Source organism: Epargyreus clarus, unplaced genomic scaffold, assembly GCF_041222505.1.
Source record: "Epargyreus clarus isolate Ecla_fem2 unplaced genomic scaffold, WU_Ecla_fem_2.2 ptg000033l, whole genome shotgun sequence".
In the NCBI taxonomy this organism is placed as follows: Eukaryota; Metazoa; Arthropoda; class Insecta; order Lepidoptera; family Hesperiidae; genus Epargyreus; species Epargyreus clarus.
This window is the reverse complement of record NW_027332238.1, coordinates 267,432-292,222: the sequence shown is the minus strand read 5'-3', so window position 1 is coordinate 292,222 and position 24,791 is coordinate 267,432. Positions and strand designations below refer to the sequence as shown.

Genomic DNA, 24,791 nt, shown 5'->3' with positions numbered 1-24,791 from the left:
ATCATTTTCAATATTGCTATTAAAAATCACGATAATAATTCTGCAGCCCTTAATGTCTCTTCTGCGGTAGGTAATGGTTCTTTCTCGACTTCCTCTCCCTCATCACTTTTGAGTTGTTCCTTAACATTCATGTTATGTACGAGATCTTCATCGGTTGGTGCTCCGGATGTGAGGAGAGTGCTATCAATGTCAACATAATCTTTCCACATTTCCAGTGCTGCTAAAGAATCTGCGTCTAGGTTTCGTGACCACAAAGATCAACGAACATTACCGAAGATGTAAAAAATCATGTTGTCATGTCGGTCATTAAAAACGGACATAATTTATCGACAATGGGTCATAATAAGCGACTCACTCACTGTCAGGGAAGACATTATATCCGATTTTTTACAAAGAATTTTATATGAAAACCAAACTTCGTTGTGTAATTACGCCATAATAAGCGGTTGGTCAATATATACGGAGTCATAGTAAACGGATTCTACTGTATACAGATTTTCGAAAAGCTTTTGGCCGAGTCGACCTTAAAATTCTACTTAATAAGCTAGCATACAACGGAATTCGTGGAAATCTCTGGCATTGGTTTAAATCGTACATCTCTAACCGTACACAAAAAGTTGTTGTCAATGGATTCGAATCGGCTTTCGTTCCTGTAATATCTGGTATCCCGCAAGGGTCCTTTTTGGGACCATTGCTATTTATTATTTTTATAAATGATGTAAATAATTGTTTTCAACATTGCAAGTTTCTGTTATATGCAGATGCTTTACAAATTTATCACACTATCAACAGTGCTGACGACCATGCTAAAATCCAAGCAGATCTTGACTGTTTTTCAATGTATTGTCAACAAAACAAATTGGATCTTGCCTTAAATAAATGCACGGTAATAAGGTTTACAAAAAAGGTGATTGGTAATTATAAATATACACTTTGCGGTACAGATTTAAATTCAACGGAAATAAGTAAAGATCTTGGTGTGACGCTAGATTCCAAGCTGCATTCACATGCACATATCGATAATATTATAAATAAGGCCTTTAAAATGTATGGTTTTGTAATGCGCACATGTTTGGCGTTTACCCAACCGTCCACTTTTTTTATATCTACAAGTGTCTCGTTCGATCTCAATTAGAATATGCAGTATCGGTGTGGAATCCATTTTATTATAAATATATAGATGAGCTCGAATTAGTACAAAAGAAATACTTAAAACGTTTAAGTTATAAATTTGGTCACAATCAATGCTCATATTTTTCTCTTCTTAAAAGGTAACATACAAACGCTTAAAACTAGACGCCTTCAGCTTATATCGTTTCTTCTATATGACATTTACCATGGGAAATACGACTGCATACCTCTTAATGATGAATTGTATTCTACTGTACCTCGTCAAACTTATATGCGTAGAGAAATACCATTTTTTGCTATTGCTAAATGTCGCACTAATGCCGGTAAACGCTCACCTATGTATAATATGATGCGTAACTATAATGTAAATTATAAAAAGTTGGATATATTAAATACTAGTCCTGGCTTATTTAAGAAACAAGTTCTGCTGACTGTGCCTGTAGAGTCGTTTGTAAGAACAATTAAAGTCTAGTTATATTGTATTCCTCCACTTTCAATAACATTTTTTTTTTGTTTATTTTTGTAGTAATCCGTGGTTAACGGTGTTGGTTAACGACATAGTTGTTGTTTACTGTTTGTTAACACAAATAAATCGAAAAAAGAAAAAAAAATCATCGGATATTAGCGATAAAGTAGTCATCCTGAAAGTTGCTTTTTCACATACTTACGCGTAGACAAACTATCGTTGACTTAGATATTTTCAATAAAAAAATCAATGCACTTCTACAAACAACAATTTTGATGGCAGTGGCTTAAGCAACAATAATAACAAGATAAGGGGGAGCCTAAAAGACAACATGTAGATAGATAGTTTTAGCGATAAGTATACTGAAGATAGATAATTTCATTCAAGTAATTTCATTCACTCCTGGCAACAAAAAACCCAAATTACACATAATTCGATAGATAATCAATATAAATTAGATAGTTTTAGCGATAGGTATACTGAAGATAGATAATTTCATTCAAATAATTTCATTCACACCTGGCAACAAAAAACCCAAATTACACATAATTCGATAGATAATCAATATAAATTAGATAGATAAACTAAAGAATAGGTTTTGTTCTATCTTTTCAGATTTAAATCCTGATAAAATGCTATTTGGGGGTATAAAAGGTTCATAAAATACCACTGAAGCATTCAACGTTGAAGCCTTCCACGATGAGACCGATCCTAGTTGTCCTAGCGCTGGCGGTAGCAGCATCAGCTGCGCCCCAATATGAGCCCATCTTCTACAACTACCACGAGGAGATCGGTATCCCCGAAGCCACTCGCATCAAGGCTGTTGAAGAGAGCATGGACTTCGATGGCTCCAGGATTGTGGGAGGCTCCGGCTCCAACGTAGGCCAGTGGCCCTTCTTTGTAAGTTTCTTTTTTATTAATTTATTTAAGTATCCCAATTGTATTTGCTTGAATATCACCATTTATGAGGTTTATTCTTTAAATATGATCTTGATCTTTCGTATAAACATAACGTCTGTAATGCAAATGCAAAATTAAATAGTTTTGCTTTGAAAAGCAGATTTATAGGCCTCTTTCATCAGTATCTAAAAATTGCCATCCATTCGGTATTACCGAAATGGCGATTAATTTAATACGTGTTCAGAGAAAACCTGATTTTGTAGGTCAATTTGTCTGTCTTTGAATGAATATATAAATGTTTGCATGCAGGGTGGTCTGCTGATCGCGATGACTGACGGCCGCACCTCCGTCTGCGGCTCCTCTCTCCTGTCCAACACCCGCGCTGTCACCGCCGCTCACTGCTGGAGACACCGCACCAGCCAGGCGCGCCAGTTCACCGTCGTGCTCGCCACCAACCGCCTGTTCTCAGGCGGAACCCGCATCGTCACCAACCGCGTTGAGATGCACGGCAGCTGGAACGACAACAACTTGAACAATGACATCGCTATCATCACCATCAACCACGTTGCATTCACTGGTAAGTAATTGTTGTCAATAATGATATCATATTATATACTTATATTATTATATATTATTAATATTTACGTGGTTACGTAACATTCGAGAGCGGACCGGAATAGCCAGCGCCGCTGAGCTATCGCAGAGCTAAAAGCAAGGATAACATCAAGGAAACTGATAGCTAAACTTCAATATTTGGAGATGCACTTTAAGAAGAAGACGTAATATCCTAGACGTAATATGGTCTAACCTCCTCAGTTTGTGAGAAGAACCAATGGGACAGTTACAAGAGTCTTTATTGTTTAAATAAATAATAGTTTTAGAAAAAACTAAAAAAACACGCTTTTATTGCTAATCGAACTAAAAACTAGAAAATATATCATATCTATGAGAGAATAGTTATGAACCGCAGTAAAATGCACCCCACGCTTTTTACTCTGAATTTAATTATTATTTTAATATCTTCAATTTTATTATAATTTTATTTTGAGGGATTCATTATGGTTGATTCATTTAACTTCTAGTTTTTAGTTCGATTAGCAATAAAAACGTGTCTTTTGAAACTATTATTAATTTATTTTTTATTTCTTTATTATTTATGCTCACACAATACAGATACAAGAAAAAAACACAAAGAAATAGTATGTACAAAGGCACTTTTCATTTTTTAGTCTGTGACTAACTCATAAATGGAGAATTAATTAATCTAATACGGATAATGGGAAACTGTTATTAACTTATTGCATTGTCATCGGTCCTTGTGCAAAGTTTAAAATTTATCAAGTTTCTAGAAACGGTTGAAAATTGAGCTCAAAGATTCCGATACATACGTACATACATAGGTACAACCCAAGTTAATAAAAGCTTGTTAAAATACTGACCTGAATGATGAATTTGTAACTATTGCAATTTATTTTTCAGCCAACATCAACCGCATCAACCTGCCCACTGGCACCGCCAACTACGTCGGTACCTCCGCCGTCGCCATCGGCTTCGGTCGCACCGCTGATGGTGAGTATATCCTTCAACAATCTACATCTTTAATACGCTTTTATTTCGAAAGTATAGAACACAGATCACTGTAATCGGTCACTGTCGACCACGTACATCAAACAAATAGAATAATATATACTAAAAAATTCACCACAGATTTGCTTTATTCAAATCAGATCAAATCATTTTTTTTAATTCAAAATAGGTTCTTTACAGAGCATTTTTTGAATGTCAGTACAACTACACCACCACTTCACAAGGTGTTTTGTTATGGAGAAGAAGCGGCGAAAGAAACTCCATAACAAGCATCTTTTAAAAAAATGTTTTAAACAAAGGCAATTAACCTAATGGTACATGTGGAGCTGAAGCTACTTCAGACCACACCGTTTTATCAGTCAAATAATCACTTACTTTATAGTACGATTTTTTACATAGCGTTTGTTTAACGACACGTTTAAACTTTTTTATGTAAGATTCAAGATGTGGTCGGGTATTTTACTGTAGTAGGAAATACAATTACCCATGAAAGATCTAGCCACCTTACATGATCTATATTTAGGTATGGATAATTTTTCTGTTTCTAGTATTACAATTGTGTAGTAAGGTACTTTTTACCTTAATCGAATAATTCAAATATAAAAGTCACTATTGTTTCCAGGTGTTGCTGGGGCTAACAACCAGAACCTCAACCACGTGACCCTGACTGTCATCTCCAACGACGAGTGCCGCAGGACCTTCGGTGACTCCATCATCGCCTCCACGCTCTGCACCAGCGGCGCTGGCGGCCGCAGCACCTGCTCTGGTGACTCTGGTGGTCCTCTTATGATCGCTGGACCCACCCTTGTGAGTAATTATTATTTACACATTAGTGGAAGTGTCACACTGTGGTAAGGGAGAAATAGTTTTCGGAGGATGTCCAGGTTAGCACTCAAGGGTAGCGGGCATCTGCGGCCGACCCCAGGTAGGAATACAAGGTGGATTACAGAAGTTCATGGACGCCAGTAACCTTACCATCAGGTGGACTGTATGCTTGTCTGCTACTCTTTTATTATATAACAAAAAAATCCTCGCAGAAGGATTTTACCGTTTTTAATGTTTTCGTTTACACTCAGATAATTTATTTATTATATTATTTTACCTAAGATGCGTTTCCACCTTTGAAAAGTAAGTTGGAATGTTTGATAAGTATACCATTACCAAATTAAAACAGATCACATCAGGGCGTTCCACTGCTATTACACGCGTGGCGGTGGTGTCATTGAACCACAAAGGTATTAACTTAAGATTAAAACTACTTCACAACAGCCCTTGTCATTCGTGTGAAAAATTTCATACGTATAGTTACTTGGCACATCATGACCGGCGTCTATTAGATGTTTAGGGAAATTTGAATTGTCTGCGTGACCATTTGTATACGCGGCTAGATGTTCGCGATAACGAATATTAAAATTTGTCCCAGTTTGATCGACGTATACGCCATTGCAATCAGGACAAACAATTTTGTAGACGCCTGTTTGGTCATGTCTACTTCTTTTTTTTACCCGACTGCCAAGGAAGGGTTATGTTTTTCGCGCGTATCTTGTATGTTTGTCTTTCTTTATTTGATCCGATCTAACAAACGGCTGGATGAATTTCAACAGTTAAAGTGTCATTATATTTGTCTCAATGACCCGAGTGTCCTTAGATAGGTGTTAGTAAAAAAAAAACAAAATGGCGGATTTTTGGCGCGAAATAGTAACACATTTAAAAAAAAAGCTAACCGAACCTATCGAGTAGGGTATCAAATGAAAGGAAATTAAACGGAGATTATAAAAACATATTTGTATATATATAAAACAGTAAGGTGACTGACTGACTGACTAACTAAATGACTTTTTCATTTTTCAGAAATCAACGTACAACCTAAACCAAGGACCTTACAGTTCTGAAATTTTGCACACAGGTTCTCTATATAGCTTGAATAAGTACTAAGAAAGGCCTTTTAGAAATTCTACCCTTAAGAGGGTAAAATAGGGGAAAACAGTTTTTTTGAAATCCTTTAATTTTGAAGCGACTACTATAAAATTTTGTATTTGGCTTTCTCGATAGGAATAAGGACGCACTTATTTATCCCCCTCCGAAAAATCAACCCCGTAGAGGGTAAAATAAGGGTTAAAAGTTCATTTGAAAATCGTCAATTTTGAAGCAAACACTATGACATTTTGTATCAGGCTTGTTGGATAAAAATAATGAAATGCTACCTCTAATGAGGTAAAATAATGACCGAAACTTTGATTTACTGAAGTTATATATTTTATAGACCGTAAATGGTGAATTTTTTCGCAAAATAGTAACACGTTTTAAAAAAAGTTAACCAAACCTATCGAGTAGGGTGTCAAAATAAAGGAAATTAAGAGGAGATTACACATACATTATATAATATATCTTATATATAAATTCTCGTGTTAGTTACCGTACTCCTCCGAAACGGCTTCACCGATTTTCACCAAATTTTATATACCTATTCAGTAGGTCTGAGAATCGGCCACTATCTATTTTTTTGATATATCCTAGGCCTTATCTAGTGATAAGGGTTGTTCATCCTTAACATTTTTTTATTTATATGGCAACACAACGTTTGCCGGGTCAGCTAGTACATATATACTCGTATATACACATCGAGATGACTGTCTGGCTAAATGAGAGAGTTGCTGTGCCAGAGATCAACGCAAAGGGAAACCGCTGAACTTAGCGTGCTGGAATTTTACACATAGGTTCTTTATATAGCGTAAATGAACACTACGAGGATAATATTGTTTGAACATCTTTTGTTTTTGAAGCAGACACTTACTATGAAACTTTGTATTTGGCTTTCTGGATAAAAATAATGAAATGCCTATTTCACTGCTTTTAGAAATTCTACTTCAGCCTTTTTGGTGCAGTCGGGTTTTTGATTTTTAAATTAATTACTTGTTTACAATTACAGATGGATTTAATATTATTGTCTGTTCTGAATGCAACGCTGATGTTATGACGCTAAAGTGTTTAAGCAATACGCTCTGAAATAGAGAAACCACAAAGGGTTTCTTCAAACCTACCTAACCAACCCTCTTCCAGATTGGTGTGACCTCGTTCGGCTCCATCCTGGGCTGCCAGCGCGGCTTCCCCGCCGGCTTCGCCAGGGTCACCTCCTTCGCCGTCTGGCTCCGTGCCCGCATGTAAACTACCACCAATTTTGGTACAAAGAACAACCTTATATTTTTTTGATTTTTAAATAAATTTTTGTGAGTATTATTTTTTGTTTGTTTTAGCCTTTTATTGACCAATTTGAATGCTTTGCGTCTTCTATTTAAAATATAACTCATCTTTATTTGTAAATTTTAGAACATCAAACATTTTAAAAATTTTATAAGTAGCATGAAGTTTTCAAAATACAATGATAAATGATATGAGAATTTTGATAGAATTAGACGAAGTTCCTTTATTTTTGGCTAAAGGTAAAATAATATAAATTGTGGTAACGCAAGTAAAATCTGGGAACTGAAAGTTTACACTAAATGAGGTACATAACTTGGGCGCTACAAGCTTTTAAAATCATTTATACTTTGGCAAAGGGAGATCTCCTGCCGGGCTAGGTGATCATGCCCGGGGAGCGGCCGCGCTCCAACATCTCAGTTCGGAACTTGTATATATGCCAGTTATTTAGAAAACTTCGATAGCGCGATTCAGAATACTCGTGGCGCCATCTCTTGACGAGTAGCGGGAGGTCGCCACAATACTATGTAGGGGTATATTTTCATTACAATACTTTTTATTTAAAGTATGTTAAGTAATAAGAGTATATTTAATTGCTGGTGAAGCAATGTAGCGGGAAACTGTATAAAAGGAAAAAGATTATTATATGTTTTTGGAAAAATAAGATGTCATGGAATGAATTGTCAGAGAAAATAAATAATGGAGTTGTAATTGAATTTTTAATAAATACAAATATTTTTTATTATTAATTGCATAAAACCTTTATTTACTTTTTGTAAAATAAAAGCATTTTTATAAAACATTTTTTAATATAAATTTATCAACATATGAGGTGTCGTTGGATTCGTCTAAATTGTGGTAACGAAGTAGACTATATTATTTCCCTTTGTAATTAATTTCAAGCGGTCAAGACTTTAGTTTTTATAATAATTTCTATTAAATTATTTTTATATCATAGTCATCTGTTCTGTATCTCCGTCCCGGAACAGTCTCTAGCGGACTAAAGGGGAAGGGGAAGGGGCGGTCCGCTGCTCCCTCCAGGATAAAGCCCGGTGGCAAAGCGTTTGGGAACTCCGACTGTTCCGTCAGAGATCCCGGAGTTCTCCAACAAATGCCTAGGACGGCCACTTGGGGGTTTAGTGCGGTAAAAATCCCACATAACCCGACGTCCCACAGCATCGGATACTCTTCAAAGGTTTCTTTTGTGAACAAAAAATCATCTGTTAACCTAACTCCATATTATATATAAAAAATATTATAAATATATATAAGTGGTAGCCTAGTGGTTAAGAAACGCGGCCTCTCGATCGAGGGGTCCGAGATTCAATCCCAGACACGCACCTCTGATTTTCAAATTTATGTGCGTATTAGAAATTAATTATCACTTGCTTAAACGGTGAAGGAAAACATCGTGAGGAAACCTGCATACCTGAGAGATTTATAAAAAATCTTAAAGGTATGTGAAGTCTACCAATACGCACTTGGCCAGCGCGGTGGACTATGGCCTAATCCTTCTCATTCTGAGAGGAGACCATCAACCCATTACTGTCCCACTGCTGGGCGTGTCCCACTGCTGGGCACGCCCAGCAGTGGGACAGTAATGGGTTGATGATGAATGATGATGATAGTGGTTGAAACTCTGACTCTCTATCGAGTGCTCTGTGCGAATCCAAGGCAAGTATTAGAAATTAATTATAACTTACTTTAACGCTTAAGAAAATCTTTGCGAAACCTAAATACCTGAGATATCTTAAAATACTTCGCTAAGACCGAGTCGAACTCGCACATGGAGGCTTCCGTACCACCCAATGTTCAATATTTTTAACTTATTTTTATTCATTAACCGATTTTCCAAAGGAAGAGGCGTTATCTATTCGACACGTATATACAGGGTGTCCAGTAAGTACCACGACAAACTTGGGGAGGACATAGGTTAGGATCTGACCTCTCTAGGGAAAAAAAAATTACCTTAGTAAAAGTGTCACCGTTTTTGCACTATCAATTGTTTTAGATTTTTTGAGAAATTCGGCCCTCTTCATCTTCTTTCGTTAACTGCGTGTACAAATATGGTGATGCAGTGTTTATTTTTTCTGTTAAATACTATCAGATTGTTGGTCTATCATATTGAAATGTAAATTGGTTAAAAGATGTAAAGGAACCATGAAAAAATAGGGATATTTTTAGATTTTAATTTTTGATGTGAAACATCTATAGCCGCACGTAAAACCAATTTCTGGCGTGGCGACGCATGCCGTGGCGATGACAACACGTCATCTGATATTAAAGTTATTTCGAACATGTTTACGACTCATTTTTCGTCAGTATATGAAGAAGATAATGATGATGAGCAAAATACCAATCATGTTTTTGGGCTGTATAATGAAACTCAGAACATATTACCGGCATTTCATTTCACGTCCGAGGAAGTGAAAAGAAAACTTAAAAAACTGGACAATCAAAAGGGCATGGGTCCAGATAATATACACCCACTTCTCGTAAACTGTGCCGACACTTTAGCTCATCCACTAACTATATTGTTTAACCGATCTCTTCAATCAAGCATATTTCCTGAAAAATGGAAAGAAGCAAGGGTAGTGCCATTGTTCAAAAACGGTAAGAGAGAATGTGTAACTAATTACAGACCAATATCTATAATATCAGCAGTATCAAAGTTATTTGAGTCAATGGTCACACTGTCATGTATAATCACATCCAAAAGTACATTACACCAAAACAACATGGCTTCATGATCAAGAGATCAACCATCACTAATTTGGCACTTTTTACATCAGACGTCAAAGAAGTTGTGGATCAAAATACACAAGCGGATGCAATCTATGCCGATTTCTCTAAAGCGTTTGATAAAGTAAATCATGACATTCTGATAAAAAAAATATATGCTTTTGGAATAACAGGTTCAGTTCTAGAATGGTGTAAATCATACCTTAACAATCGTCTATCTAGAGTTGTAGTGCATGGTAAACAATCTCAAACTTTCTCGGCATCCTCTGGAGTCCCGCAAGGCTCCATATTGGAACCTTTATTCTTCAACGTTTTTATCAATGATATAACTAATGTAGTGAAGCACAGCAAAGTCTATTTATTTGCAGACGATTTAAAATATTTAAAATTCGATCTGGTGCCTACATCACCCTTCCTTCATCGCACCACTTGCCGAAGGATGCGGTTCCATCCACATCAGCTTGACAACGTGCAAAACGTGGAATGAACTTCCTCTTAAGGTATTCCCTCAGGACTATGAGATGTGACTCTTCAAGAGGGGTGTAAAAAGAACTCTCCTTCAAAGCCGGTGATGCATTGGCGACTCCTCTGGTGTTGCGAATGTCCATAGGCGACGGTGACTGCTTTCCATCAGGTAGCACGTCTGCCTTATCGTTAGGTTAAATATAAAAAAATATATATTAAAACCCATTTTAAATACTACGGACGCAAAATACTTACAGGAAGATATAAATAATATTCACGACTGGTGCAATAAAAACAATATGAATCTGAATAGCTCAAAATGTCATTATATAAAGATCACCAGAAAAAGAAATAAGTTACAAACGTCATATTATATAGCCAATAATAAACTTGAAGAGGTTTCTACTATACGCGATCTAGGTGTTCTCATTGACAGTAAACTCAGCTTTTCGGATCACATCGATAAGATTGCATCTGATGCATATAAATCACTGGGTTTTATTCTGAGATGCACAAAGAGTTTTAAAAAACCAGCTGCTGTTATCCAGCTTTACAATAGCTATGTGCAAAACAAGCTTGAATATGGTAGTGTTGTATGGTGCCCTAATTATAAGATACACGGATATAGAATCGAACGGGTACAAAAGAAATTTTCTCGTATCTTGACCATTCGTATCTTTCGTATTCGTATCTCGTATCTTTTATCTTCCAAGCCGGCTGGTCACCGTGGAAGATCATGACCTCCAAACAACCCTCCGAAAACCGAAACCTTACAAAAACGTTATACATTTTGACATACAACGTTAAAACACTCATCATATGAGCGTTTGATAGAGCTAAACGAAGCTCTCAAAGAAATTAAATACGACGTATTAGGATTAGCCGAAATAAGACGCACCGGAAACAAAATTGAAGAACATGAAAACTTTATCTTCTGCTACACAGGCCACACACCTGGAAGACATGGCATAGGCTTTATAATTAAACACCATCTTAAAAATAATATAGAAGGCTACCTTGGCCTTTCTGAAAGAGTAGCCATATTGAATATGAAATTCGAGTGCACCAGCCTATCCATCATTCAAGTCTACGCCCCTACTACACAAGGAAGTGATGATGAAATCGATAACTTTTATGCGACAGTAACAAGGGCAATAGAATTAGCACACAAGGACTTCATACTGATGGGCGACCTAAACGCTAAAATTGGAATACCGAAAAAAGAGGTACATCTAATCATGAAAGCACACGGATATGGAATCAGAAACGACAGAGGGCAATTACTAATTTAATACGCCAGTGAAAACAAACTGTCAATTTTAACACTTTTTTGAAAAGAAACCAAAAAATAAATGGACCTGGAGATCACCGGACGGAATCAACAAAAACGAAATCGACTTTGTACTGTCAAGTCGACCCAGTCTGTTTAAAACATTGAAGTACTGAATATTAATATATATATATGTTGCGAGAAGTTAACACTCCGCGCTCTAACTAGAGCTTAATTGCGATTTTCAGTGCTTTATTCAAACATCGCCCAGCTTACAAATGCCTCGATACGCCTGATTACGGTGAGTTAGACATAGACTCAGTGACTTCTTGGCCCATGAGGGTTTACCTATGAAACGAAACGATATATAGCATATGGGTACGCAGGCAGGCGTAGACCACACGACAGCAAAAGGTACTAGCTCTGTATATTTTCCGTTATTTTCTTATAATATAGGAGTAGCAGACGAGCAGGCAATCCACATGATGGTAAGTGGCTACTGCTGACCATGGACATCTGTAATCGACCCCAGATAGGATCAGATATTCTTACCTGATGTCGGCACCAGATGCGCCGATATCAGGTAGGAATATTCTACCCCTGACTAAGCTGGAACGCCTCGGAAAAGTATGTCTCCCTTACCACCCTTCAAACCAGAACACAGCAGCGCTTAACACTGCTGTTATAGCAGAAATAGGTGCGGCGGTGACTACAAGATAGTTCACATTAAAAACAAAACGTTTATTTTGCAAACATTTATTGAAGCATCAACAAGTTACATTTTCATGTGGAACCAAATTGTTCTTCAATTTAAAAACGTGTTTTAGGGAAAAACCAGATTTAATGTCCTCAGCACAATAGAAAATATAGCACAAATTCACACTTTTGACTGTCCGTGAAATGACTCGATATAAAATGACATGCAAGCACATACGACTGTTCACGATGACAACTATATCGGAACTACCCGCTCCCCGCTGTATTCCCCTCTAATGCCCTAAGTTACAACATTGTTTAAATTAAACTTAATTACTATAGGAAAAATATTAATAATTAAAAAGTGTCGCCTACAGTAGGTATGCTACAGTTTACATGCGGGCACGGAGCCAAGACACGAAAGAGGTGACCCTGGCGAAGGCGGCAGGGAAGCCGCGCTGGCAGCCAGCGGTAGAGCCGAAGGAGGTCACACCGATCTGGAAGAAGTAGTATTAAGTTAGGCACAGATATACACAGATATAAGTTTTTTTTTTTATAATATAGGAGTAGCAGACGAGCATGCAATCCACCTGATGGTAAGTGGCTACTGTCACTCATGGACATCTGTAATGAACCCCAGATAGGACTAGATATTCCTACCTGAGGTCGGCCACAGATGCGGCGCTACCCCTGAGGTCTAAGCTGGAACACCTCGGAAAAGTCTGTCTCCCTTACCACACCCTTCAAAACGGAACACAGCAGCGCCTAACACTGCTGTTATTAGTTAGAGAAATAGCTGTAAATAATTGGATAATTTCAACCACAGATGAAAACAAGGAAACGCCCCAGCGTTTTGGGAGCCATGCCACACACGGCAATTTTAGATGACTTATTTTATTTATAGTTTTCTTAAATGTTTTGTAAATAAGTTCTTTTTTAGTTTATGGTGTATTTTATTACCTTAAATTTTATGTATTCAGTAATTATAATTGTAAAAAGTAATACCACAGAGGTCACATTTAGAATCTTATAAAAGTCAGAAATCAAAGAAATATTATTATTCCTCTAACGGCGAAGGTCACGATGAGAGATATACTCTCAGTTCTCTATTATTCTACCAACCTGCTTCTAATCAGAATATACGGCCTTTACATTTTCATTGTGAGAACTCTCAGGAGGTTTTAAGAAAATCTCCTGAGTATAAAAAACCCGCCGTGGTTTGACAACCCGAGTGGCTTTGTAGTGACGCGCAGGGGATCCTGAGTTGGATCCCCTGTCAGACAGATATCTAAATGATGAATTTATATCTTATTTGTATTTCCATGGCACCCACAACACAGAGAATCCTAGTGTGAGGCTGTGAGTGTGGAAAGTGTTGTTTTTTAAGTCAAAAATCATAGTATTTTAAGGCACTTACAAGGGTAGGCCCATTGATCCTAAGAGGGCCACCAGAGTCTCCTTGGCAAGTGCTCCTGCCACCAGCACCACTGGTGCAGAGGGTGGAGGCGATGATGTTGCCACCGAAGGTCCTGCGGCACTCGTCGTTGGAGATGACCGTCAGGGTCACGTGGCGAAGGTTCTGGTTGTTGTTACCGGCAGAACCTGAGAATAATAACTACTAATGTATATGGTATGAACAAAGGTTTCCTTCCTTCATCGCACCACCCGCCGAAGGATGAGGTTCCATCCACATCAGCTTGACCCGTGGCGGTCCTCCACGGTTCAGTTTGTTACAACGGACTTGGTTACAAATATATTTAAGCGATAGAGGTCAATTAATGTCAGCGGGACTACATATGTCTTAGGCACTTTGAACGTATTCGAATCGTATTGTAAAATGATCTCACTCACCGTCAGCGGTGCGACCGAAGCCAATGGCGTTAGCCGAAGTACCGACGTAGCTGGCGGATCCAGAAGGCAGGTTGATGCGGTTGATGTTGTCTAGAAAAAAATTGCGATTGAGTATCCATTCTTAAGGTAATCGATAATTCTCAATCAATTTAAAAGAGCTGAAGACATTGTGAAAATGCTTACTGTTGAAGCCAACGTGGTTGAGGGTGATCATGGCGATATCGTTGGCGAGGGTGTTCTGGTTGTAGCTGCCGTGCATGGCCACGCGGTTGGTGACGACGCGGGTGCCGCCGGAGTTGAGGCGGTTAGAGGCGAGTATGACAGTGAACTGCCGAGCTTGGAGGTTCCGGTGTCTCCAGCAGTGAGCAGCGGTGACAGCGCGGGTGTTGGACAGGAGAGAGGAGCCGCAGACGGACTGACGGCCGTCCGTCAATTGGATCAACAGACCACCCTGCGTGCAAACATTTACAGTTTACAGATAAAATATTTATTTGTCATCAAACAATTGTTTTCAGTCTATCTGATGATAAACGATTCTATTACTGCTTATTTAGCTATTTAAGCTTTCAATGATTCGCAGAAGAGCATGTAGTATACCTGATGTAAAAGTATCTCTCCCTTACCACACCCTTCAAACCAAAACAACGGTTAACGCTGCTGTTTTTAGGCAGAAATAGGTGTGGCGTTGGTGCCGCTGGAGTCGAACAACAGAGAGTTCTACTACCTTCAATGCTCATGCTCTAACGCAATTGATAACTGGATTTATGCTATTAAGGGAATAAGTTTAAACAATTACTTACAAAGAAGGGCCATTGTCCAACGTTGGAGTTGGAGCCACCCACGATTCTAGCTCCATCGAAGTCCATGGCCTCTTCAGCAGCCGTAATGCGAGCGTATTCGGGGATACCGATCTCCTCGTGGTAGCTGTAGAAGATTTTCTCATATTGAGGCGCAGCTGATGCTGCTACCGCCAGTGCCAGGACAACTAGGATCGGTCTCATCGTGGAAGGCTTCAACGTTGAATGCTTCAATGCTATTTTCTAGACCTTATATACCCCTTTACTGTTAGATATTAGGATTAAATTTATCAACAAGATCGAACTATTATTATCATTGTTTGTTTATCTATCAATTTAATCTCAAATACTTCTGTTTGTTTCATAGTAGGGTTCCTTAGATCTATAAATCTTTTTGAAATTTTTAAGTTATTTGTGGCAGATTGATTTTTAATCTGTTGTGTGGTGAGGCGCGGTGCGGCGTGGTGGGAGAAATGAGAAATGAGTTTGGGCGGGAGGCCAATTGTCATAATCGTCATTGTTATAAAATATTTATGAAAATATATCATCTTCCTCTAGATGTTTCTTTTATTGTGATACACTGAAGAAATATAGCTTTATATATTATTGTTAATAGAACGTGAAATTACAGAAAAAATGTCTTCCGTCCATAATGCCTTTTTTATCACACTGTGGAGGGCAATGATTTTTGACTTTACATATTTTGTATATGTCTCATTTTACGCCGTATAACCAAAACTTCTTGAGCTATTTCAACATATGAGGAAGCGTTCGATCCATCTACATTGTGGAGGTCAGACTATACTATATTTTAAGCAGACCAATTTTGCTTTTATAATAATTAGTCAATAACTACTCTAAAGATTAAGGTATCAAATGTGCGATCCACCTAATGCTAGCTCTTAATAGCTCTTAAATAATAGATGTGACGGGCTTAAAAGACAATAATAACGTGGTGATAGAAATTTAGTTGCTCAATTCCACTTCTTAATTATCACGTATCACAACGGTGAAGGAATCATCATCATCATCTGAAATCATATTAAAACATACGGAACCTATGTTATAAGTGTCAATTAATATTTTATTTACATTATTGTTATCTATTTCGTTACGTTTCATCCGTAAAAGATTAATTACTATTTGGAAGCGCAGGATACATATCAATATATCAGATTAATGATAATTGTCATTAAACGTGACATCATTATTTATAATCATTATCTTCTTTGTAATCCAACGGAATCGTTCCATCAAATTCAAATATTTGATGACAAACTCAAATTACTTTAGTCATTTACATTTAGACAACTGGCAAGAAATTACACAGGATCGAGAGAAATGTCGACTTCTCGTATCGGTGGCCAAGACTCACTTCGGGTCGACGAGTCACCGGAGTAAGTAAGTAGGTATTCTTAAACGATGACAAAAGTTAAGAGGTACATATTCACAATGTGAATTAATTAATCTTTTGAAAACCTCTGCAAAATCTGTAATATTTTTCTCGATTTCTCTATAGAATTTTTAAATCGAAATTACGTCTAATTAACGCGTCGTTTTGGTATGTTGCGATGATTTACATTCGAATTACTTTTTTTTTTTTGTTCACGAGGGGGAAACCTTCAAAAGGTACCCGGCGCCGTGGGAGCGACGCAGGATTATGTGTGATTTTTACCGCACTAAAACCCCCCCGGTGGCCGTCCTCAGCGCTGCGTATAGGGCTCCGGGATCTCCAAAGGAACGCAACCGGAGTCCTCTTAGCGCGTTGCTCCGTCGGGCTCTGCCCAGGTGAGCTTGACGCTCGCCACACCATCTGGTGCGTACGACGGTATGCGACCACACATACCGTCGCCCTTCCCGGGGTCGCTGACCGAGCGGTTCGAGCTCCCACACTTACCGCCCGCAACCCCGGAAGCCCCCTTTTAGTCGCCTCTTACGACAGGCAGGGGATACCGTAGCCCTATTCTGGTCCCGAAACTACAGGGACACAGCGCCTGGGGCCTTTACGTACGCCCGCGGCGACTCCTCCTCCGAGCGGGTTCAGCGCGCTCCCTTGCTCGTTCGGCGTCTTCCTTCGCGGACATGACTGCCTCGCAGAAGGTGATCATGCCGTCCCAGGCTTCGCTACGCTGAACCATCGCCCCGACGATGGCCGACGGAGAGAAATCCGGTCCCACTTTTTCGATGAGGATCCGCCGCTGCGACTCCCACGCTGGGCAGTACTGCAGCGTGTGCTGTGCGGAATCCTCATCGTGCCCTCAATGATGGCACTGGGCCCTCTCCTCCCTCTGTATCCTGTTCAGATACTCACCGAAACAGCCATGCCCGGTGAGTATCTGAGTAAGGCGGTAGGTCACTCTACCCCTGCTCTTCAGCCAGGCCCGACAGTTCGGTAGGATAGCGTGAACCACCCTTTGGTGTATGTTCCTAGGCTCCTGAAGCCGTTCGCGCCAGCACCTCAGAGCGCGCCATCTGGCTCTCTTCCGAAGCGCTCCGATCGTCTCTTCGTCGAAGGGTTCAGTCCTCTGACGGAGGACTCGGATCTTATGGAAGACCCGTGCGTCCATATCCGCCAGAATGTCCAGGGGCGGACACCGCCCCAGGACTGTCGCCGCCTCATACGATACTCATACACTTGTGCAACAGCACCAGCCTTGCCTGCCTCCACACCGACGGAAATCGTCCATAGCGGAAGCAGGCGGTGAGCAGGTTTTGCAGCCTCCCCCCCAGCACTGTCAGCGCCAAGACCCAACCCTGGCCTGGGATACCATCCGGCCCCGGAGCAGTGTTTCGCCTCGCCATGCGCTTTATGGCTCCGTCGAGCTCACAATCAGTGACCGCCAGGTCATCCGACCAACCAGGGAGATCCGACGACGCGGCGGGAGAACCCGTTTCGTCAGTGGTTCCTGGAAACAGGCTGTCCACCACTGCGGGTCAAGAGTTTCCGTGAGAGGAGGCACCCATGGACGTAACTTACCATGGACGTACTTACGAATTACTAGGAGCATAATAGAGTTTTAGTTTAGTCCGAAATACATTTTTCCGAGGTATTCCTGCTTATTCCAGGAATAGAGGAGCATGTGTGGCCGAACTCAGGTAAGAAACTAATCTTATATGGGGTTGGAAACAGACGTCAGACAGAAAAATAAAAAAATATTGACGATCGCTCATTGAAATCTGGAGGCATGGTAGTGCCTCCGCCAAGTCGAGCTTGAAATATTTTCTTAATTATCAAAATTTTCTTCACTGAATTCAGTTTGCGCGTCATGAAGCCTAAGCTTCACAAGTTTCGTTAATGGAGCAGAAGCGGCATAAAAAAAATCATAAGAGACATCTTAACATAATTATATTTTCTCATAAGTTATATTTAAAACTGTATGTTTTAGGGCAAATAAAATCTCTAAATTATCACATTTAATCGCATTATACACGTGCTTTTCATATAATATATGTAGTAAGGCAACTCAAACGTAACTTGCACCTCGAGACGCATTTTAGTGGGGCGGCTTTTGATAAGTACAAAGAAATTTAAACAAAAAATAGAACCGACTTCTATGTCACTACAAAGTCTAGATTTGATACTATTTATAAGTATCTGTAAGCGTCTCATGTATAACTCATACGGTTTAGGCGAGAAGCAACCTTTCTTTATCAGGGTTAAGATCTTGAAGGTCTAAAATGTTCATCCTGTGTGTTTGCTGTTGTGACATTTATACACATATGAAACCACAAAATGGCTAACGCCTATGGTTTAGGTTGGAAGCAAACTAGCATCATCAGAGTGAAACAGTTGAAGATCAAATTTTTTATTACATGTATCTGCTTAGGCACTGTAAGATACACATATCTTGTGCGGGACGACGCAAACAGCTGACTCGGATTCGACGTAATTATAAGTTTGAAATTGTTTACTTTTTTTATAGTTAAGAATAGTTTATAAGTTCTAATAAATAAAGACTTCATTATGCGTAACACACGATCAGCTGATTAATATTGTATAGTTCAATGGACGACGCTAAACAGCTGACTCCAACTCGATCAGCTGATCATAGCGGTAGGACTTAGTTACGTAAACAGCTGATAGTTTTTAATGTTTTTTATTATTGTTTAAATATGTTTGAATTGTGTTTTAATTATGTTTTATTGTTAATAGTATGTAATAGGACTTAACAGAATAGGGAAAATAGATAATAGTGTAAGTTTTATAAATGTATTAAAATAAAAATTTCGTAATAGTTTATAGGGTATAGGTATAAGTGTCATTTATAATAGGTTTTGTGATAGTTCAGGTTTTAATTGTATAGTAAATAGAAATATGTAAATTCCTGAACAAAGTAAATACTTAATTATTATTATTATTGTGAATCCTCGATTCAAGGCCACGGTTTAAACAGGTTCGTACAGGTCCGTACATGTTTGAAAATAGAGCAACAGGGATAGACATAGGAACCAGTTGTGATTGGTCCAAAGGCCTATATCCCTGTTTGAACCTGCAGAAGCAGGTACCAGAAGCAACTAGAAAGTTGTGGTACTTGAATCGGGGATATAAATAGGCGAGTTTTTCGATTTTGTCATGCAGTACTGGCAATAGACCTATGGAACGAACAGGAATAAAAGGAACAAGAACAAACAAGGGATGTCAATTCTTCCAATCCAGCAATTATAGTAATGTGCACCTGCACATATCTCAGCACATATAAAGCACTAAATGGCTTATTCATATGATATAGGCTTGAGGCACCTTTGCATCATCAGATCTAAGGAGTTGATGCTCACTCGTGACAGAGTAACGGAATCTTTGAACCCGATTTCTATCCACTTTAAAAGTTCAATTTAATTCAAAATTTTGAAAAATTATCAAGAACCGATGACAATATACGATTTTAATAATTTTGTACCATTGTCCTTATCAACATCCTCAGGATTAATGATTTTCGAGGCGAGATTGTGCAAGTGCCTTAGAGAAAATTCGTCGCAAAGTTACTAGATATAATGTTATTTCCCTATAACTCAAATGCACTTGTGCTTGTGGAGAAAATAAGGTTCTGGAGAAAATAAGGGGAACTCCACCCATGTAACAGTCATAACTTCACCGTTTATGAACCTATTTTAGTGCCTTTAATTTCGTGTGTGGACAATTGATACAAGTAGGTCCCATTTAAATATGATGAGGATCAGAGTGGGTTCTGGGGACAAAATATGTAACTCCTCAACCGATGGGAATAATTGAGTTGTGTTTGAAGATATTTGGTGTAGGTTCTAATGAAATTGCAAAACCAGTTTATCATTGACTATTTAAGGGTCTGATAATGTGGCTCGGAGTCAAAATATATAACTCCTCTACCAATGGGAATAATTGAGTTGTGTTTGAAGATATTTTGGTGTAGGTTCTAATGAAATTACAAAGCCAGTTCATCATTGACTATTTAAGGGTCTGATAATGTGGATCGGAGACAAAATATGTAACTCCTCAACCGATGGGAATAATTGAGTTGTGTTTGAAGATATTTGGTGTAGGTTCTAATGAAATTGCAAAGCCAGTTCTTCATTGACTGTTTAGTTAGGTTAAGTTGGAACATATAAGACAATATAAAACTAAGCGAGCAGGGCGCGGTAGCGCCCTACTCGCGGGCAGTTCCAATCACTGTAAATTCAGACCTTACCTTCATTCATGATCACGTTTATACAATTTTAAATTGTATCAATATAAAAGTTAGTATGTCATCACTAAAAAGGGTAAAAAAAAAGTTAACAAAAAAATACAACCGACTTCTATGTCACTAAAAAGTAAAAAATAATTGAAATAAATGTTGGTTTAGTACATATTTCTGAAGTCGGCGCTCATATTAGACACGCTGTTTACATCGTTATCCAACGAAATATATTGAGCGCCGACTTCAGAAATATGTACTAAGCCAACATTTATTTCAGTTATTTTTTACTTTGTAGTGAAATAGAAGTTATATTATATATTTTTATTTTTGAGATTTACACACTTAAATGTTTTAACTAAAATAAATTAAAGTAATATAAAAAAATAATGAAATAATATAATAGAAGTTGGTTGTATTTTTTTGTTAAAATTTTTTTTAGTTGATTTTATCATGAAAGCGTATTTTTTAGTTTTTTGAACTATATTTATTCTTGTTAGGAGTGATCAATCTATGTAATTTACTCATCTAAGGAGGCTACGAAACTATTTGTGTCTTTTCTAAACTATTCGTTTAATGGCCAAATTAAGTTCTAATACAAGTATTGCACGTACCAATCAGTACCCTTACCATGAGATTTTACGTTTTGACAAATATGACTGTTTAATAATAATAATAATAGGCTTTACCCTGGTGAGTATAAGACTCGCCAAACCATCTAGTGTGTACGATGGTATGCGGCCACACCGCCTCCCTTCCCGGGGTCGCTTACCGGGTGGTTCGACCTACCACTCTTGCCACCCGCGACCCCAGAAGCCCCCTTTTAGTCGCTTCTTACCATTACCATGAGTTTTTACGTTTTGACAAATATGACTGATTTTGGTATTTGTTTACGTATTTGCCCATACAAATTCCAATCAGCGCCCCTAGCGGATTGTATCAGAACTATAGTGTCAGTATAACATTAAATGTCTAAATTGACAAAATGGCGCTTCATGTTTTGTCTCTCTTTTTTGCGTACACGTGAGGCAGACAAAAAGACTTGAGCACTTACTTAATATTACGTATACTCAGTGTACTGAAGCAAACGTAACAGAATAATGGATTAAGTATACGTAACGTAAAATTGTGGGATGTTTTGAAAACTCATGGTAAGGGTACTGGTCCCGGAACTACAGTTATCTACACAGACCTGTATTTTGTACCCAATATAGGTCTTTGGTTATCTACATCATTATTATATTTTTTCAATAAAACCGTTTAACATATTTTTTTACTTATTTTATATTTAACTTTTTAGTTTCTAATTTTACTAGTAGCCATTTGATACCCATATTGAGGTAGTAGTGAAGGGGGTCAAACTTAAACGATTTGACCCAAACGCATAGGGCAAGCCAAATAAATCCTTTTAAAAATTAAAGGCGTTCCTTCTAAGCTGTATCTGCCTAATAAATTATTCATCCATAAGATGCACCTTGGTATGTAAGAAATGAAGATCTACATCGGGACCTTAAAGTAGACCTTGTCAAAAAAGTAATTAATACATATGCCGAAGGTCATCAAAAAAGACTTCATCATCACGTTAATATCGAGGCTATCCAGCTCCTGGATACAACGGACCTAGTGAGAAGACTCAAACGGACTTAACCCTTTGAGCTTGTGACATGACACAGTGTAGTGTTAGTGAAATAGTGATAAGTGAACATTATAGAACACAAGAACAATGTGTCTACTCCCTTATGTGTTAAATCAAAGAAGTGCAGTGTCAGAGGACTCCACCTTCATTATAATATGATTATTTAGCAGTTTAAGTTTGCGTAGAATTACTCATTAGTCATAAATTAGGCTAGATCGTAATTAATATAAAGTACCTGACTACTATTAGTCACTTGGTACTTTATGCAAACAAAAAAAAATCTATAAGATAATAAGATTCCACGACTTGATAAAGAGTGTGTTTTGACAAAAAAATGTTAATTATGATAATGATAAAGTGGAAAACCATTATCAGTATCACTTATCACATATTATCATGAGACGTGGCTTGACTAGGGTTTTCTTCACTGTGTAATATATTTGTATTTTTAACGTGACAACGTCTTATAATTCGATGGAGCCGGCTGCAGGCACCAAAAAACATGACTCATGCGGCGTTACCTCGCTCTGAGGCGTTCCAAATAAGGCTTGAAGTGCAAGCGAGATCGCGGAACGAGCGACAAAGAGGCACAATCGGCCTCCGCGTTCGGCAGCGTTCGACATCTGTCTCTCTCCTACTCGAGTGAGCGATGCGTCCGCGTGGACAGCTGCTATACAATAATACATTTACATGTTTTCGTCAAGTATGAAGTGCAGTGAAAAATGCAACCATGCCATTCCATCAGTATTTTCTTATGACGTTGTCACGTTCAACTATCGTCAGTAAACCGACTTTACAGACAACGGATTTTTTTTTTAGATTCAAGTAACAATATCACGCAGCAGAGCAGTATGGTGGCTACTGCCGCCCATGGACATCTGTATTTCATCATCATCAACCCATTACTATCCTAACTATGTGTTCTGGTTTGAAGGGTGTGGTAAGGAAGACATAATTTAGGAATACATTTATTTAAGCGTAGCGCCGCATCTGCGGCCGGTCTCAGATAGATATTTAATCTTGTCTGAGGTTGATCACAGATGTCCGTACGGCAGTAGCCACTTACCTTCAAACAGACTGCTTGTCTGCTACTCCTATGTTACAAAAAGCTGGCAACCCTGTTATGGAATGATTTCAATATAATGGTTCCCCCACTTCAATGAGTGGAGCATGATAGACAATTAAGCATGTAAGTCAATTTGTCAAAAATAGATTTTCTTAACAGATAAAGTTAGTAATTTGTAATTAAGTATACCTCCGTATACGTACATACATACCGAAAGATAATAATAATTTGAGGAAAAATTATATAATATATAGAGATTATCTTATATATAAAATTCTCGTGTCACAATGTCAGTAACCTTACACCTCCGAAACGGCTTTGCCGATTTTCACCAAATTTTATATGCATATTCAGTAGGTCTGAGAAGCTACTATCTATTTTTCATACCACTAAATGATAAGGGTTGTTTACCCTTAACATTTTTTTATTTATATGGCAACACAACGTTTGCCGGGTCAGCTAGTAACTATGTAGATTGTAAAACATAACCCACTTTGAAAAAATCTTTAAAATGTATTATATTTTTAACCGACGTCAAAGAAGGAGGAGGTTTGTGATTCGACCGCATAGATAAGTATAGATATCTCACCGCCTCGTATTTGAAGGAAGCCATTAAATGACTAAAACGCCTGACAATTCTGTCAGCCGTTTAATGACTGTCATGGTGTAATTTCCGCGGTATAATGCCGACATGCGCAATTACGACACCAAATCGAAGAAAAAGTGCGAAGAAATATCAATTCATTCGTAAATTATCAAAATCTACATTTTTAAGGGTTCCGTGCCCAAAGGGTAAAAACGGAACCCTATTACTAAGACTCCGCTGTCTGTCCGTCTGTCCGTCTGTCACAGGCCTTTACCGCTTAAACCGTAATAGATAGACACATGGAATTTTGACAATGTATATATATAGCTGGCACCTATAACAACAAATACTAAAAATAAAACAAAGTTGATTATAAATGGGGGTCCAAAACACGAAATCAACGCTCCGACCTTACCTGTAACGCCATCTGTGCCTTCTGTGTTCAACTATATCAGGTTGTCAACACACACACTGCACACGTATAGTCTGATTCACTACAAAAATTAACAACAAACTAAAACTTTAAGAATTACACACATTTTAACAAACACCCTATAAAAATAAGAAAACCTTCCAGTTCAAACACGACAATCACGAAAAACATAACTACGAAACGTAAAACTGTTGTCATTATCATATTTTAATATTCTACCATAAACAAACTTTATGGTAGAAAATTAAAATGTGATAACGAAATAAAGTCAAATGTGCATTGATCTTAAATCAATTGCATGACTATTTTACTATAG

General features: G+C 38.1%; 2 protein-coding genes across 2 annotated transcripts; one reads left to right on the top strand and one right to left on the bottom strand.

Annotated features, from left to right (window-relative positions):
• Positions 1 to 2,296: 2,296 nt before the first annotated feature.
• Positions 2,297 to 7,273, top strand: LOC140755627 (collagenase-like). The gene is made up of 5 exons (XM_073090927.1): positions 2,297 to 2,497; positions 2,807 to 3,074; positions 3,977 to 4,066; positions 4,707 to 4,891; positions 7,145 to 7,273. The coding sequence occupies exons 1-5, from the start codon at positions 2,297 to 2,299 to the stop codon at positions 7,247 to 7,249; spliced, it is 849 nt and encodes a 282-aa protein (XP_072947028.1). The 3' UTR covers positions 7,250 to 7,273.
• A 5,226-nt stretch (positions 7,274 to 12,499) lies between these two features.
• Positions 12,500 to 24,606, bottom strand: LOC140755448 (brachyurin-like). Its single transcript, XM_073090708.1, has 6 exons — positions 24,458 to 24,606; positions 15,107 to 15,368; positions 14,490 to 14,757; positions 14,307 to 14,396; positions 13,873 to 14,057; positions 12,500 to 12,952 (listed from the first exon to the last, which is right to left on the bottom strand). The coding sequence occupies exons 2-6, from the start codon at positions 15,305 to 15,307 to the stop codon at positions 12,848 to 12,850; spliced, it is 849 nt and encodes a 282-aa protein (XP_072946809.1). The 5' UTR covers positions 15,308 to 15,368; positions 24,458 to 24,606; the 3' UTR covers positions 12,500 to 12,847.
• Between the last annotated feature and the right edge of the window lie 185 nt (positions 24,607 to 24,791).